This window comes from Lagenorhynchus albirostris, chromosome 3 (genome assembly GCF_949774975.1).
Source record: "Lagenorhynchus albirostris chromosome 3, mLagAlb1.1, whole genome shotgun sequence".
Classification (NCBI taxonomy): Eukaryota; Metazoa; Chordata; class Mammalia; order Artiodactyla; family Delphinidae; genus Lagenorhynchus; species Lagenorhynchus albirostris.
Genome location: NC_083097.1, coordinates 12427248 through 12444902, shown reverse-complemented (window position 1 = coordinate 12444902; position 17655 = coordinate 12427248). Strand labels below are relative to the sequence as shown.

At 47.9% G+C, this 17655-nt stretch overlaps 1 protein-coding gene across 7 annotated transcripts in view; it reads right to left on the bottom strand.

Moving 5' to 3' along the window:
- Nucleotides 1-4281: 4281 nt before the first annotated feature.
- OTULIN (OTU deubiquitinase with linear linkage specificity) overlaps nt 4282-17655 on the bottom strand; it is a 32769-nt gene continuing 19395 nt past the window's right edge. For 5 of the 7 annotated variants that reach the window (XM_060146885.1, XM_060146888.1, XM_060146889.1 and 2 more), the window contains 3 exons: nt 13511-13636; nt 10818-11087; nt 4282-9610 (listed from right to left, as the gene is read on the bottom strand). In XM_060146885.1, the coding sequence (XP_060002868.1) occupies nt 9416-9610; nt 10818-11087; nt 13511-13636 (591 nt within the window). In that variant the 3' untranslated portion in view covers nt 4282-9415. The remainder of the gene's footprint in view (nt 9611-10817; nt 11088-13510; nt 13637-17655) is intronic. The other 2 variants (XM_060146887.1, XM_060146890.1) reach the window with 1 other exon arrangement.

The following is a 17655-nucleotide window of genomic DNA, read 5'->3' as shown; positions in this document are numbered from 1 at the left end:
CCCACCTCTCCCTCAATCAAGCCACTAACCCTGTCGGTTCTCTCCCACTATCTCTCACTTCTGTCCCTTCCTCTGCACTGTCTTAGTCCCACTGCTTAGTTCAGGGGCTCCGGGTCACCTCAGGCCTGGATGCTAAAAGCCTCCAAGCTGGTTCTTATTTCTCCAAGCTCATGTGTCCTCCTGGACCATCATGTGAATGACATCTAGAGTTTTGCAGTGCACAACATGCACAACCATTCCCAGCAGCCTGCTCACCTCACCCTGCTCCTCCAGGCTGGCCCTTCCTGTCTCGCTAGGCATTGCGGTGCTGAAAGGAGGGCCCTGCGCTTACATGGGTGGGTGCCAGGCTGAGTCTGGGCTACATGCAGTAAGCAAGGGCTCGGCCAGAAAGGAGGATGCTAACACCCAAAGAGAAGCAGCAATACAAAACGGGGACTCCTGATGGCGCCCCAGCCTCCTGCACCAAGCTTCTTAACGTCACACCCCCTTCCAGAACCTGTTTCCGCTTTCATCCCTCACTCACCATGAGGGCATCAAAGGACCAAGAAGAGGTATCTTAAAAAGCGAATTTGGAGAGACGGTTTCCTCGAGGCGCTACACTGAGCCCCGCCCCTCCTCAGGGGTGTGTGTGCATGCGCGTGTGGTGGGGTAGGGGGAAGGGGGTCCCTTGACCCTTTAACCCTAACGACCAGGCTCTGCAGGAGACACTCAGAGAGACCTTGAGATGGGCCCCTACCGTGGTGGGCGCTCGATGGACGGGTGTCCAACTCGCCCGTCCGATCTGACGGAACAGTGAGCCGCACGAGAGGAGGCCCGGGGGGGTGGCACGTGCCACATTCACCAGGGCAGAAGGCGCCGAGGTCTTCCCCATGAGCAAGGCCTGGGCGACACACATCGACCAGCTGACCTGCGGGTCATCTCAGGTCCTGAGGGAGTGAATGGGGCTCAGAAGAAAGCAGCTGGAGGTAACACTGCACCCTTGGCACTGCAAAGGAGGAAGTGGTGGGCCAGGGGCGGGGCCGAGGAGAGGACCTGAGCTGGGGGCAGCGGGGTCTCCAAAGGCCCCCGGAAGCACCCCGTGTGAGAACGAGAGAACAAGAGCTGAGCCCCGGCAGGCCCAGGGCGCAAGGCTGGCGTAAGACAGCAACCAAGAGAAAAACCTCTCACCCTCCGCCCTCCCTCCTTGCCCCCGCTCCAACTCCGACGGGGCGGTAAGTGATCAGCGATTCTACCCCTGGTCCAGCGCCTCTGTTACAAATGCACGGGGCGGGGTGAGAGGGCCTTAGAGGGGCCGGGAGGGATGCGGAGCGGAGCGCTGGGCCGGCTCTTCTTGCATCCCATTTTGGCACGTGCCTGCCCAGAGCAGACATTCTTTGGTGAATGAATGAAGTCATTCACACGCGCCTCCCCTGAACACACACTGATTCTACGCCCCCTGCATAACAGCCCTCTTCCTTGCAGCCTTCTCACCTCCAACCCCCTCTTCTTGTCGCTAAGGTCAAGCTCTCCATGAACTAAGATAACCTGGGCCGGTTCCCCCAAAAGGGCTTGACGCGGATCCCTGACAGCCCCCCTTCTGGAAGCTCCCAGCCCTAAGTCTCTCTGTGAAACACAGATGGGAAAACCGGAAGTATTCTCACATACAACTGCCTAGTTAGAGACTGTTATCAGCTGGGCAAAGGGAATGAGCACACGGCTCCCAGAAAATGCCCCGTGAATGGCTTCTACAAAGGCAAACAGGCTCAGTCTAGCTCGCGGAAAGGAACACAGACTGAAAGTCCAACTATCAACTCAGCAAAGAGCAAAGTTCGACAGAGCCGGGCGCTGGCAAGGGCCTAAGGAAAGTGGCCCTCCTCTGCAGCGGAATGTTGAGCAGTGGTACCTCTTCAGAGGACAATTCGGTGACATGTTTCAAGCTTACACTCAACTAGGGAAAGAGGTTAACGTCATGGGCAAAGGACGTATAAAAGCAACGCAGGGAAGAAATACCAGTGACCCATAAATATCTAGGAAAAATGTTCACCATTATGAGAATCAAAAGCCATTTAAAGCCGAACGCCTTCCTTTCTCTTTTCATTTTCTTTTTTCTTGCCAGGTGGTCAAAGTTTAAAATTAAATTACCCCTAGTGTCACCTAGGGGACAATGAAGCAGGCTCCGCAGTACCTGCTGGTGAGGATGAAATTCCTGCAACTCTTTTTTTTTTTTTTTTTTGCGGTACGCGGGCCTCTCACTGTTGTGGCCTCTCCCATTGCGGAGTACAGGCCGCGCAGGCTCAGCAGCCATGGCTCATGGGCCCAGCCGCTCCGCGGCATGTGGGATCCCCCCGGACCGGGTCACGAACCCGTGTCCCCTGTATCGGCAGGCGGACTCTCAACCACTGCGCCACCAGGGAAGCCCCCTGCAACTCTTTTAAGGGAAGGTTGGAAATACGTTCCAAGAGCCTTAAACAGGGTCAATTTAAGGATGCATAAAAAGATCGATGAATGAGAAGGCTCATTATAGCACTACTTATAATTGAGAACACTGGAAATAGCCAATGATGTTAATTATAAAATTGTTCTAAAGATTTTTTTTTAAACCTTAGTGTATCACAGTTCCTCACCATCTAGCACAATCAGGATGTGATCTCCAAGAACGTAAAAGACAACTTCCACTGCGTGTTTGCTCTTTATGTTCTCAGCATCCTCCCCAACATCCTGAGGAGTGCGGTCTCCTCAGGAATGGCACAGCACGGCAGTGTTTTTATCTGCCATAAACTGCATCCCAGTTCTTGATTTCGGGAGACGGCACTAGGCGGGTATTTGGAGGACAGTGTCCTTAGCTTAGCTTAAATGAATATTCCAAATTGTAACAGAGAACGAAAAACCACCATCACCAGACCTCTCAGCCATCTTGCTAGGGTCTTGCAAGGCTGCAGGGCTGGGCTGCAGGGTCGTGGACAGGGGAGGGGAAGAATCCGCACTCAGCCCTAGGGAGCTGATTGGGAGAGTGTCACCCTGGGCTTTTCCGCCCCAGGGCCAAATCAGTTTTGCCTCTGGAGCTGTGCTGGGGGCTGGAAGTCTGGAATGAACCCTCCAGACCCAGCAAGTCAGAAGGTCATTACCAGGCCACTCACATGGAGCCCAGACAAGAGGCAGGGGCCGGAGGAGTGGGAAGGGGAGACAATTTAGAGAATCTGCAGAAAGAATGCCGAGATTTCGAGCAAGGGAGACATGTTAAGTGGGAATGTACTGTATATACACATAAATACTCTCGTTTTACACACATATGACAGTCGGTATTTTCTTGATTATTTGATGGTTATAATTCCTAAGGGCCTCCCTAGGATCCACAGCCCAGATCCCTGTTTTTCTCCACACTTCCTACCGTGGGGGGAGGCGATGGAGGAGAAATGCCAGAAACACTGCCCTCGGAATCGAGGACAGCACCACAACTCAGACAAGAGGAGGGGAAAAGGGGAGAGTGTATTTACAGCATTTAGTTTATTAACGCAACTGAATGGGGCGGTGAAGGAAGGAGAGCTTGCTGTTGCTGTTTGGCATGGGAGGTCTTTTTGCGGCCATCACCAACCTGCCTCTTCTGCTCTCTGGATGCCCAACCCCTAAGCAGTGGGTTCTTCAGAAGCCCAGCACCATTTTGCAAAGACTCAGTTCTTTGACTCACAGGAAGGTAGGGCACCGGTGGCCGAAACTTCATCCTCTAACCCCAAGAATACCTGTGAAAGCCTGCTGTCTTCCCCCTTCTTCAGATGATTAACCTCTTTCAGTGGCAGTCCGATTCATACGCAGTGCATGCAAGGTCTTGCTATCACACTTCTGGGTGCCCTCCCATCAGTCTGGTTGGTTCTTAAACACCTAAGAACGCTGCACACGCTGAGGGCCTCTCCCAGGCAAACACACGGCCAGGCTGGGTCTGGACTGTGACTGCAGCCCTGCTTTGCAGGCCTAGGGGATCTTCCTGGAAGCACTCTGTTGAGTGCTTGCACCTTGCTTCCCCCCACCCGCAGGGGAGACAGACCGTGGTGGAGGTGAGGACTGAGGCTACAGAGGCAGGGTAACTGGGCCCAGCTCCCCCGAGTAGTGGGTGATGAGACTGGTCTTGAATCCAGACCCAAGAGGCCCAGAAGTGTGCATCTAATTTGGGCGGATCACTTCCTACAGGTTCAACACTGTAAAGTCATCGGCATCACAGGCCCGTCTTGGAGGTGCCGGAAGGTTTAAAGCACTGAACCCAAATCCCCCAGGTCCTCAAAGTCAGGCATTTAACCAGAGCAACACAGCCAGGCTTCTGAGTTTTTATTTTCTAAGTTTGTTTTTTGCTATTTATTTTTACAATCCTCAGTGGCCAGGTTGCTACAGGGGATCGGCAGCAAAACCCGAGTAGCCTCTGCCTCTGACGGTGAAGACGAAGACTCAACACGTCACGGGGGACACTCCTGCCGCGGATGCAGGTAGGACCAAGGCCCCAAGCTGACGGGAGCCTTGGGGGCACAGTTTTCTGAGCAGGCGCGGTTTCTGACAGGTGCTGACACTTTACAGTGTAAACAGGACACTCTGCTAAACAAGCCAAGGCGAGCGGGCCAGGTTCACACCACGTTCCCGGCTGCCCTCCCTCTGCAGCCCGCAGCCCGGCTGACAAGGAAGGAAAACCACCGCCAGAGACAGAAGGTGGGTCGTTACCCTCTCAGAATTCACAACACAGAGAGTCGGAAGCGGCTAAAAGGTGAGTAACAATACCACAATGTTTTTATAAAGACAATGGAAACGAGAAGGGGGCTCATTAAATACATTCACTTTGGCTTTCTTCCCACAACGAAATACTCGACGTGACCAACATTACTGTGGATTGCTCTGGTTCCTGTAGGAGTACCATATTTTAGCACCATTTATGAGAAGACAGATCAAGGCATTTTTCACTATACAAAAGGTCTTGAGTACAAAAAATTATTTTAAAGTTCAGAATTAAGCTCAACCACCCCCAAAAGATTGCCGAGACCGTGGTTATCTCCAGCCCCGTATCCTTTCCTTGGATCACCCATGTTTCGGCCATCTCACCCCTGACCCACAACTACACCCAAGAAATCAACAAGAATGCGATAAAGCTCTGGTCAGTGTTCTCCCTATTAATGAGTATTCAAAATATGGAAATATACAGATGGCCATAAAGGCCTGGGAACAGAGATATACGCAATAAATGGCTTGTTGATATGACTTTTCACTACAATTATCTCCAGACTTAATGACCACTCTGTATAGTTCAATTATGCCTACTAACCCATTCCACCATTCCCGGTAACAAATATCAATTTACCATGAAAAAAAAAAAATGCAAACGGGACAGCTCACCTTCACCCTCCCAAATGTGGCCAGGTCTCAGGCTGTGGGACCTCGCGTATGTAAGAACGTCCCAATGCGACCGCAGGCCAGCAAGCAGGCACATTCATACACACGCACACGTCCCTTCCGGTCACGGCCGTGCCTGCCTTGCTCCTACTGCTGCTGCTACCAAGGGTGGGAGGAGCCAAGCCAGTTTAGTGTTGTGCTTCTCACAGCTCCAAGTTATTAACTGGATCACACAGGTATCAATCATCAGCTGCCCATGTCTTAATTCACTGCATAACCCAGCAGTGGCTCCCTGATCTCTCCAGTCCCTCAGAAGACATCACCAAGAAGTTTTTCCGAAAGAGGTAAGCATTACATAGTCTCCTTCTGTTAAGCAGGGGACTTAAACTTTAGAAAAAGGAGTTTGCAGAATCCACGCACGGAAGTCTTCCACTGGTTCAGATTTTTATCCTTGTATGACGTAAGCCATGGAGGTCTGTCAGGCGTCTGTTGTTTTGTTTTTAAAAGGCATTTTTAATCTAAAATCAGTTCCTCCTTCTTCAGTTCTTACAGTTCCTTGGGCCATTTTTAAATTACTTGACACTGTGCCCTGCCTTTGCTCAACTATTTGGGGATTCTATACCTTTCACACACGTTTCAGATTCAGATTCACTCCACACACATTCAGGGCTTCCTTTTTATTGCTTTTAAGTAGATACAGATCTTTTTAAAAAGGCACCTACGTATTTTTGTGTATGCCTACAAATAACATTCCCCGGAGGTTTACACTTCTGAAAACACTTTCTGGCTTTCAAAGGGGGAGTACCTGCCAAGTCTTGCTTTAGAAAGAGAGAGAGAGAGGAAAACAATCAAACTTTAACACCAAAAAAGAGAAAAAGCCAGGAAGTCTATCTGAGTCCTACTTCTGTGCTGTGAGGTAAGAATCCTAGATCATTAAAGGGGAGAGAGCACCTAACCGTCACCATCTGGAAGCTCTTCAAAAAGCAGACTACAAACTCTCAAGTGAAAGAGCACCTTGGGGTGAAGAGGGCAGGAGGAATAACACAGCCTCTTAAAAAACAAAGGAAAACACAAGCACACAAAAACCAACAAAGATGTTTCTTCCTGACAGAGGTGTGAGATTCAGGTGGCCTGAGATTTTACTTGATAAGCTCTAGAATTGGAGGAAAAAAAGAATAATGAAAGAAAACAAAGGCAATGTCTGTTTTCCACAATCAGAGAAAAACACCAGTATTTATCAGATATTAACCGAATGTGTAACAGAATAACAAAAGTGTAAATGCTCTATCTAGACAGCAGGGTCAATCCTGTTCTGTGCCTTTAAAGCATTTTTGGATATGCTGGATTCTAAGGAAGAGGAACTGACATTTCAGAGCAAATCCCCGCCCCTCCCCCCCGGCGCTGAGATCATAAGTGAAAGAGCGCACATTGGCAGCTTGTTCTCGGCTGCCACCCTCACTGTTCCACGTGTTATGAGTGAAATCAATGGATGCTGTTAAATGTAGGAGCTTAGCAGGTGAGGAGGGGAAGTGGGAAAAGTTCTCAGGAAGCAGAGTTAATTCCATGGAACTTGTTACAGGGAAATTCTTTTAGGTTTAATGCACCTTAAATGAGCTCAAAGGTTTAAGTCACGCCTGTTTAAGGTAGACATTATCCTTCTGCCAAGACCATAGGGTCCAAACCACTGAACTCCTGCAATAAACTCTGGGACAGAAAGTAAGCACAGTGTCATTCCTACTACCTTCCTTTTTCTGGAACACTATCATTTTAGAAATTCCCTCTGAGTAGATCATCCTCCTGAATCCATTTTGGTCTCAGTTCAATTTCAATTCTGCTGATGTCACCCGACCAGGCCAAGACCAGGAATGAAAAATGGAATTAAAACTTGGGGCGACCGTAGTTGCATGTTGCAACAAAAAGAAACATTTTTAAAGTTGGCCAATCATCTATATTTCCTGAAGTACTGTTTCTTTGAAAGCTTTACTTCTCTTATGCTGTGATCCCTCTAAGCCTGGATGGCAGTCTGAGAGCAGAGTGTAATAAGGCCTTGGGACAGAGAGCAACTTAAACGCACCCTTGTGAATTTCTATCAGTGGGGTGGTTAAGACCACAATTTCTGCACACACTCTAACAATATCACACACAGGAACAAGAAAAAAGTATGAAACATAAACAAGCTGCCCAGAAGCCCAGCTCAACTCAAGTTCACTAAGATTAGAACAGTCTCAAAATGCAAAGACAGGTGATCATGAGTATTATTAAATCCAGCAGCGGCTATGCACCAATGGTTAGATGGACACAGACCCCTACTGCCTTATACAACCTAAGTGTTTGAAGTTGTGCTTTTAAAAATGTTCAAGAATGAACGGTAAGCATTTCCTGTGTAAGTTACATGAAAAATAAGTTCCATAAAATGAAGCATCAAAGCCAACAAGAATTCGTCAGTTTTACTTTCACTTGGCTTCTAGGTGCCTCCTTACTTGAGGCACCACTGCATTTCACAGTGAAAAGCAAAGCCTCTCAACACATTCACACCATTTAGAGCAGAATTCAATTCAAACACTCCAATGAATAAGTAGCTACCGAAACGTGGTGAATACTATTGATGAGGTAATGGGGAAAATATCAATATTAATGCAACAATCTGCATAGTTTTATGTGTCCTCTGAGTTTTCTCAACCAAGAATTTTAATTTTTAAGTGAAAGCAAAACTAACACTATCACAAAAGGTTTGCCCCTCTGAGAAAAAAACAACAATGGATTAGATAGCTTATAAACTATAAGCTTAAATTGGACCAAATAAAGATCTTACTTACTATAAAATAAAGCTCAGTGCTTCAGGGTAACACCACGTCCACAAATACTGAGCCAATTCAGATGCCACTGACAGTCCTAAAGAGTGACACGTCCCGTCCCTTGCGCCGTGGCCACAGTACACGCCCCACGTGGATGGTTCGGGCCCTAATGCAGACCACGCTCAGCTGGGCTGCCCTGTCCAGCCCCCAGGCACCACCCTAGCCTGTGACATGCAATCACTCGTGGCCAGAACACTGCCTCCCCAGGGCATAGCCAAATCAAGGGCAGATGCAGCTCGGCCATGCTGCTGCAGTCAGTTTTAAGCACACGCTCTGTTTAAACTTACCCATAAAAAGCCTGAGACGCTTTGCTGTCATTCATCCAACAGAGGAGCCACACGGATTTGGCAACGGAAGCATTCTCCAAAAAAATAATCACTTGGCCTTGGTCTCCTCTAAAAAAGCAGGTGGATCTAAGCCTTGTTCTGACTATAAAATGGTGGATCCATGGAAGTGGAGACTAAGGAGCAGCCCCGATCCTAGAGGGCAACAAGCTGCGCTCACCCGCCAACTACCCAGCGCCTGCACCCAGCGCCTGCACCCAGCGCCTGCACCCAGCGCCAGACCCGGTGTGTTCCCAACCGCAGGCGTTTGTCACGTTCTTCAGAGTCAGGACGTCCTGCTGCCACTGCCTCTTCCTGCAGCTCCCTCTCCAGCCTTTAAATAACTCACTACTGGGGACCCAGTTCTTAACCTTCCATTAGACAATCTGCTTAGAACAGCTTTAATTAACATGTAAATCCAAACCACTGCTCGATGAGACTATCAGAGGATGTTACGGCTGGGCCGCTGACAAGCTTTGTCCCAGAACTCTACCATGTAAGCAGACCGCGTAGGTGCACAGGAAGGGCACTGCAGAGACCCATCACCACCAAAACAAAAAAATTACCATCTTTAAAAAAAAACGGAAAGCCAGTTTACTATTAGAGAGAGCTCTGAACATATTCCTCTCCAGAATAAGTCTCCTCTGATACAAATGTGTTTGTTTTATGGAGATGTAGTCTGCACCTTTCAACAGGTGTGCTCTGAAGGCCCCCAGTGAAACATAGTGCATCATAGGTGAGGGAAAAAACTTGATTAATTCTGATTATCAAAAGCTAGTCTTCAGAACATTCCAGTCCAGCTTGGCTCACAAGGCCCAAGAGTCCTCAGAGGTCACTCCAAGGGACCTGCAGTCCCGAGGACCGAGCCGCGTCACCAGGCTGTCCAGGAGTGTCTCACAGACTCGTCTCCTCACACACTCTGACGGGGATGTTGTAGTGCCGGTCATCTTCGGCGATCAGCGTCACCACCGGCCAGTCCCTGGGGGGGTCGGTGGGATAGACGGTGATGAACTCTTCAGTGCTGTACTTGGAGAGCCGGTACACCTGAATGGTGTGGCGCACAGCGTAGGCGAGAAGGAACATTTCAACCTGGGGGAAGAGCAAACACTGAAGGATGTGGCGGGAAGCCACGGTGAAGGATAAGGCTCTCCACCCACTCCCGCCCTGGTGTCCCCGAGGTGCATGGCATGGCTCAGCCACAACCTTTCTTCCTCCCCGTGGGCCCAGCCCCAGTCCTTTTGTATATATGGGTCGTTATAAACAAGCACATCATCAAGAAGAGATCCTATGTCTGATCAGGGACTCGTGTAGAGAATATGCAAAGAACACCTTACAACTCGACAATAAAAAAGCAAATAACGAGTTTAAAAATTGGGCAAAAGACTTGAATAGAACAGATATTTCTCCAAAGAAGATATGCAAATACCAGTAAGTACATGAAAAGTCATCAGGGAAATGCAAACCGAACCCACAATGAGAAAACCACTTCCCACCCACTCGAATGGCTACAATCAAACAGATAATCATTGGGGGTGACTGCTTAACGGGCACCAGGTTTTCTCTCAGGGGAAGGAAAGTTTTGGAACTTGACACAGGTGATGGTCACACAACACCGCAAATGTACCGAAAGTGACTGAGTTGTACACTTTAAAATGGTTAATTTTGTGTTATATGAACTTCACCTCAATTAAAAAAAAAAAAAACAAGACCCTTCAGAGGACTCTTCCAAGAGCTTGGTCTATTTGTTTACCGGAGCCAAGGGTACTGATCCCATCCACCACACTACAGAAGCAAGCCCAGGCTGAGATAACCACGGTGGTTATAAAATAGGTTCACAATTCTTTGGCACTCCTCACTTGAATGTGGGAAGGATTAAGTGACTTGCTTCTAACAAACAGAATAGAGTGTAATTGACCGTGCATGACTCGCAAGACTAGATCATAGAAGGCACTGGAGCTTCCTCCTTGCTCTCTTCTTGGATCCCTTTCTGAGAGAAGCCAGCCGCCATGTCACAAGGACACCCAAGCAGCCCTATGGAAAGCCCCACATGGTGAGGAACAGAACCCTCCCACCACCTCCCAGCGAGGGACTGAGGCCTCCTGCCAACAGCCAGGTGAGCGTGCCATACTGGAAGTGGCCCCTCCAGCCCCAATCATGCCCTCAGATGACTGCAGCCCTGAACAAGATCCAACTGCAGCCTCCCGAGACCCTCGACTCCTGGCCCACAAAAACTGGGATGAGGTTTGGCGGCTGAAGCTGCTGTTTGGGCCAATATACTCCCAAAGGTACAGCTCACCTGTTCAAGGCCACCGGCGTGCCCCACCTGGTTCAGATGGTTCCTCAGCAGCTGTCCGGGGTCACCTGACGTGTCCCGAGCAAACAGAAGCACAGAGAAGAACGGCACTTCCCTTCCCTTCTCTTTATCATCATATAGTTCGATGGCTCTGTTTAGCATGAGAAATTTCACAGCTTCATAGAGGCTGTACTCCTCTTCTTCATTCGTGAACAGTTCATCACAAGCTATCTGCCTCGCTTCGGCAGTTCTCAGTTCAGCCAAGTCTGTCCACTGTAATAAGAAAGTTACACAATAATTAAATTGTTGCTCTAAAAGTCCCTGGTAAAATTCCACACGATGAGCACAAAATTATTTTCAAGATAGGCAGGCAACCATGGGTCACGTACCAATGCTCAATGCTCAAGCTTCCAGCTCAAACAATGGCACTCTTTAGACCTCACAAATTCCTTATTCACTTCTTCCCCCACTAACTTGAAACAAAAGTAAAATGTACTAAGGAGAACTCTAGGGCCAGGGAATGGAAATTTCAACTCCCCTATCTTCCCAGGCAAAGAGATCAAACCGGTCAATCAGAAATACTTACAGGAGAGCTAACATGCGTGTGTGAGGCCCGTGTGAGACGCTGTGAAGCGAAGCTGAAACTACTCCTCCCCTTAAGGGGTTTACGGCAGCCGTTACCACCCAGAAACACCAAGCCAACCCTCAAACATGGAGATGCACCAGGAAGACTGCGGGGTATCCTGAGTATCTGTTTACTAAACTTACCCTTCTAACCTCTTAAATATACACTTGAATTTCAAATGAATAAATCCACTCCGGAAATTCTTACCGACTTCTGATTCAGAGTAAAGCAGAGGATCAGGTATTCAGCTAACATAAGCAAACTCTTTAAGTGAAAAAGAAAACCCTATAAACATATGTGCTTTTAAGCTAAAGTGAACGAGGATAGGAGGTGCCAACATAAAACTAATCCTTATGAATAACCAGTAACTACTGCTCCTCCCCAAAACCATTAAAATTTTAAATACAAGAGTAAGTGTTAATAGTAATGACTGTGCCACCGGACTCGCTCCAATATTTGGGTTGCAAGCTGGAACACCTCATATTTTCCAGAAGGGAACCAAGCTGGCAGGCAAGAACGCAGCTCTGGGGTCAGACAGTCAGGGTGGAATACAGGCCTTGCCACCGAGCAGCTGGTGGCTTCTGCAGGGCCTCCGTCTCCTCGTCTGCAAAGTGAGGATACCACAGCAACGATACCCAGGTAGTCGTGAGGATTAAACAATGTATCAAACTTTTAGTGTGCAGCCTGGCACATACAAAGTGCTAACGATGCCGGCTCAGAGGCTTTTTTTTTTTTTTTTTTGGCTCAGAGTGTTAATGTATAATTTTAATGTTATTACAAACTGGAATCACTTAAACATTCCCCCAAATGAGGATCTAGTTACAGTAGGCACAGCTAATAAAGCAACTTCACAAGAACTTAAAAGAGTTAAAAAGGAAGCTGTCACCAGTGGCTGAGCTGAAGAGCCTTCCCGTTCACTCCCACAGGGCCAGAGCCCGATGCTCAACCCCCTGCTAACCCAGGGCCTGGGCAGGCGCAGGTCCCCCAGCCCCCTTGAATCCTGTGCTCTGCTCCAACAGGCAACAAGAACAGACCCCCTCTCCCCTTCTCTTGCTCCCATTTCTTCATCACTGGTCTTCCTTCGACAGTATAGTTTCCAGTACACATTTCTCATGTTTGTAAATAAAAACTAGGCTCCAGGAACTCAGGGCGCTCCACTCATTCAACAAAATATTGACCAAATGCCTATTATGTGTCAGGCCCAGCGCCCGGCACTGGCTGTAAAGGAATCGACAGGACAGTCTCTGGTGAAGCTGAAAGTCTCATGGGGGCAGACCACAGTCAAGTGAACAGATCAACAACCAGGGTATGTGCTGGGGGAATCCCGAAAGCCGATGCCTGACACCTCCTTACCGGCCTCCCTCCTCCATCTACAAAGCCTGGAGCAACTAACAGGCCCTCAATCCCGGGTCCCTGGTGAGGAGAGCTTTTAGGCTGCTCAAAGGCCAGCGACCTAGAGTTCTGTGTGGGCCAGTGTGCAAGCAGGATATCGACCCACATAAGGCAGCGGAAAGCCACAGAAGAGGGAGTATTTAATAACCAAATCACTGGGAATCAGCAGACCAAGTTCCTCCTCACAATTCTGTTTCAGAAAAACCCTCAGGACAGTTGTCAAAGGACAAGTTACTAAATCTGCTCCCCTGGAAAATCATCATGAAAGAAAACAAGTCTAATAAATATGGACAGAATCTTAAAACATGAACATAATTGGGAAGAATTTAATAAATGTGAATTCGTTATCACTGATAATCCTGTAAGAGATATGGACTAAATTATATCCCTGAAACTTGTCAGAACTTAGAAGAAAAGACTACATTTGTACGGTTTCCTTTAAACAAAGTTAAACGTTTCATTAAACACATCATCTCCTCCGAGAATACACGATGTTGATATTTCTTCATTTTACCGAGCACTTCATAGGAAGTGTTTGTGTTCATTTAGAATTATTTTGCCTAAAACCAGCCAAGAGCGTGTGGTAATCCACTAAGTGAAGACCAAGAAGTGGTGTGCTGGGGCACCCGGGAGTGAGAGCTTTGCACTTATCACAGAAAGGAAACTACATGTTCCAAACCTTCTTCCTCAGTAAAGTGAGGGACTCCTTAATTTTATCCACCAGGGCCTCGCTCTTCCCCTCAAACTTCAGTCCAAGCTTCCACTGCTTGATCCAGCTGTATTTGCTTATGAGTTTTTCTGGTAACTAGAGTATCAAGAAACAGAGAGAGAGAATGTTAACATTCCAGAAAGGCCATCACACGATCCAAGCTATAAGAAACAATGAAGCCTACAAGACCTACCTTCGTTTCCAGAATTAATTCCTGCACATCTGTCTGGGTTTAGGACGGCGGACCTAAATCTGGAAGTCAGGATCTCAGAAAGACCCACCCTGAGGAGGGCTTCTACAGTGAAATGGCAGTTTTGGTTGAGACCCAAAGGCACAATGCACCTGGCTGGGTTCCAGCCGCGGGCAGGAACATTCCACAGCACTTTGTAAGGGTACGTGAAGGCAGTGTTCACACCAGGTCTTCGCATAAACCACCCAAGCAGCTGCGGGGCTCACTGGTGCCTCCCTACCACTCCCTAATGCCTGACTCAGGAAGGCGCTTTGGGCCTGTGAGATGGTCCAGGATAGGGTAAAAACCTGTTCCTTTCCTGACTAGGAAAATAAAACCTAACTTCTGATACTTACACTATCATCAAAGTTTTAATATTAGAAAGAAACACTATGGTATCTAGTTTAACTAATCAGTGTAGTAAGATAGAAAATACAACTGAGAACAAGAAGCAGGGGTTAAGGGAGTTGTGATGGGCTAGCTCATTAGAGAACTGACAGCTCAACTATTATTTTGCCTGTTTCCTTTTTTTTCCTGGAGCGTTTGCTATTTTGTTTTCCCCTCATCATCAATAGAATTTGGAGTCTGAAAAGCAAGCTGGGACATAACCGGATCGATGTCAGCATGGGAACTCAGACTTTCCCAACAGTCTTGGAGAAATCCATATAATTAGGCCGGGCACAGGCATGTCCCTTCAGTGCTATAAAATGCAGAAAGGAAAAAAGAGTTCACCTCCAAGTCAAAAGATCATTAGAGAATAATTAATTCCTCCCTAGAACCTGAGTTTGTTTAACAGTTATAATACAGTTTTAAATGAGGGCATGTGTTTAGTTCTCCTGGAATCTAAGGCTCTGAAGACCCTTGCATGAACGGGAACTCCAGTTTTACCTTCCCTTTACAGCAGTCATGTGAAACTACAGTGGTTTCATCTCTACAAAAAAACAAAACCACAACAGGGACGTAAATTCCTCTTCAGGTGGTTATCACAATGATGGCGTTAATGGGGGAGGGGCTGTGTTCTCATCTTCTTATGATAACAAATGACCACCCACCCAAGAGCAGCCCAGCTCTGTGCCCACACTGTCCTACATTTCAGCAACATGTGGGCAGTTCTGCTGCCAACTTTCTCTCAGGTTCTCTGGTTTATCACCAGACTCTAAAATGCCCTCAAGTGGCAATAAGCTGAAATCACAACTGGGCACAGAGAAGTGCAGTGAGCAGAAAACTGGCTACGCAGATGTGAGCTGGGAAACGGCGTGGAAGGAAGCCCAGAAAACATAAGCATCACGTGATGTTGTGCATGTACCTAAAAAGCAGGCACGATGCTCAATTACTCAAGAGACCCCGAAGATCTAACTACACCGAGCAAAACCCAAAAAAAAGTCCGTTTCCTCATTCCTTCCACGCATGGGCCAAAGTATTGCTGGAATAATTATCAAGGGCTGTATATGCTGGGAGCTGTGGGGAGCCTGGAGAAAGCCCAAAACTGAGGTGTGAAAAGAAACTATGAGGAAAGAATAATGGAGCTGAAATTCTTTACTCAGATGGAAAAAATGAGGATAGCTTTAAATGCTTTCAGGGGGTCATGACACATACGACACACACACACACAGCCATTCTTTTACACTACACACACGGAGACTGGACTTCTGTTAGGGTAAGGGAGACGTAAAGAAGAAACAAAATGAAAAACAAGAAACAATGACGGGAAATACTTAATAAAGTATTAAACTGCCTAATTAGCTTAGGTATAATTTCATTTGTGACTGAAATATAAAAACAGCCTGTTTTCTCTAGCAAATGTCCACAATTCTCGAAATCAGCACCATGGTTAAAGGGATAGCAAGTAACAAGAATGTGTCATCCCCAAACTGTCTCATGAGTTCTGATATACAGTCTATCCCACCCTAAGCAAGCAAACACTGTCACAGGTCCCACCCACTCAGAGACATTCTAAAACTATGGAACCAAAGGACCCCTGCCCCGAAGGATACCACCTCTTGGGGACCCAGCTGCTGCCAAGTTTAAGAACAGCCAGACCAAGACACGTCCAAGGTCAGGGTCACGGTCAGATCATCCGACTGCAGTCAAACACAGAGACTAGGATCTGGACAGAAGCGGGAACGACAGACAGGGAGCCAAGACATGATGACAGGAGGTGAGAGGCAGCCGAACTGTCAGACAGGCCACGAACGAGCAAGGCCAGAGGAGCCGAGCAGCACGGGACGAGCAGCCTGGGCTCGCTCGCCTCCACTGAGCTCACATTAAGGGGAGGGTCTCGGTCTAGCGCTCCTACTTCCCTTGAATCTCCTGAAACCATGCATGTTCTAGGAGAGAGGGAAAATGGCAAAACGCTACAAAGAACATCTCTCCAAATGTAAATGGAAGCAGAAACAGCCAGCTACAGGGTGTGTAGCTTCTCTGGGCTCACCGGATTCTTGACGAAGTGCAAGCTGAGGTCAAGGGATGTTTAGCACAGCATGCAGCCTGCAGGCTGGGCCAGGACTGGTTCTGAGTCTACAGACTCACATACAAACTCAGGTGTCCCAGGACCTGCCCAATGCCCAGTGTGAAGAGGTGGGCTACTACAGAGCCTGGGCAGTTCAGGAGACCCTAACAATGCTGAAACTGGTTCCCTCCAACCTGCCTGCCGAGAGCAGCCTTTTTAAGTCCCCAGAAGTGGTCAGTGCTCCAAGAACTTCTAAAAGCCCCGTGGACACCAGGACATATGACTGTCACTGGATGCAGGGTAGTGGTCAGAAGAGGCCCTTGGCAATTCAGAAAGATCAAGGATCAGGGTAAACTGAGACAGACTTATTTGTCAGATAGTTATTGTGTTTATAACAGCGAGCCTACCCCATTTTAAACCCCATAATTTATACCAAGCTGTAACAGCAAGCATGGCCTAATTAACATGACAGGATACAAGTTATTCTGATTTAGTAGGAAGATGGGTAGGAAATGGGCACAGAGACTTTCATACCAAAACTCCTGTAAGACCTTCTTGTTCTGTAGAATTGAGTTAAGTATCACCTGATCTGCTTGTCTTAATCACGAGAGTTAACAAATATTAAGACGCCTCCTTATTACAGTTACACAAGTAGTCTCTGGTAACGGAGAGGCCCCACTTGCGGGGCGAGGCGGTCCGGGTACCCCACCACCACAGTGCACCGCCGGCTTCTGCAGGCCTCACCACCTGGCAGTATTCGTACTTGGTTCCACCCCGACTTCTTCCAGTCACGCTGCACCGCCTTCTCGCTCACCCAACGAGACCCGTCAGTGTGGACCTTCTGACAGGAGACGAGGCGGAAGGGCCAGCATGAGAACAGGGATGGAATGCCATCCACAGGAGGCTGCCTGAGACACCTGGGAGGTGGTTAAAAACTAGTCTGGTCAAGTACGACAACCAAGTCTGTGTACCCCTTCCTGCACTGACACTTCAAATGAGAAGCGTGTGGTGCATCTGTCACCCGCCCAAGACACAGAGCAAAACAGACCCTGTCAGGAAAGTGCTCAAATCGAGGGAATCTGCTGGGGGCTGAAGAGTCAACACAGGGACAAGTCTTCTAGTTGGATGAGAGCAAGAAAAGTTTAATGAACTTTCATACTAAACTCACGGACAGGTATGATGTGCTTTTTCTCTCTGACGTGGGCCTCTTGGCATTCGAGAAAGGTTAAATGACAAAAATAATACCACTGTGACCAACTAATTATGCTCCCAAGAGAAAAACTCTACTTGTTGACTGATACATACAGAAAAGGGAAGAAATTAGAAAGAGTACTTGAGAATTTCCGCATGACTCAAATGAAGTCAGGAAAACCACCTTAAAGCCCCCATTGCTCATACGCGCAACGTGCTCTCATACCGATCAGAAACCAAGCACGA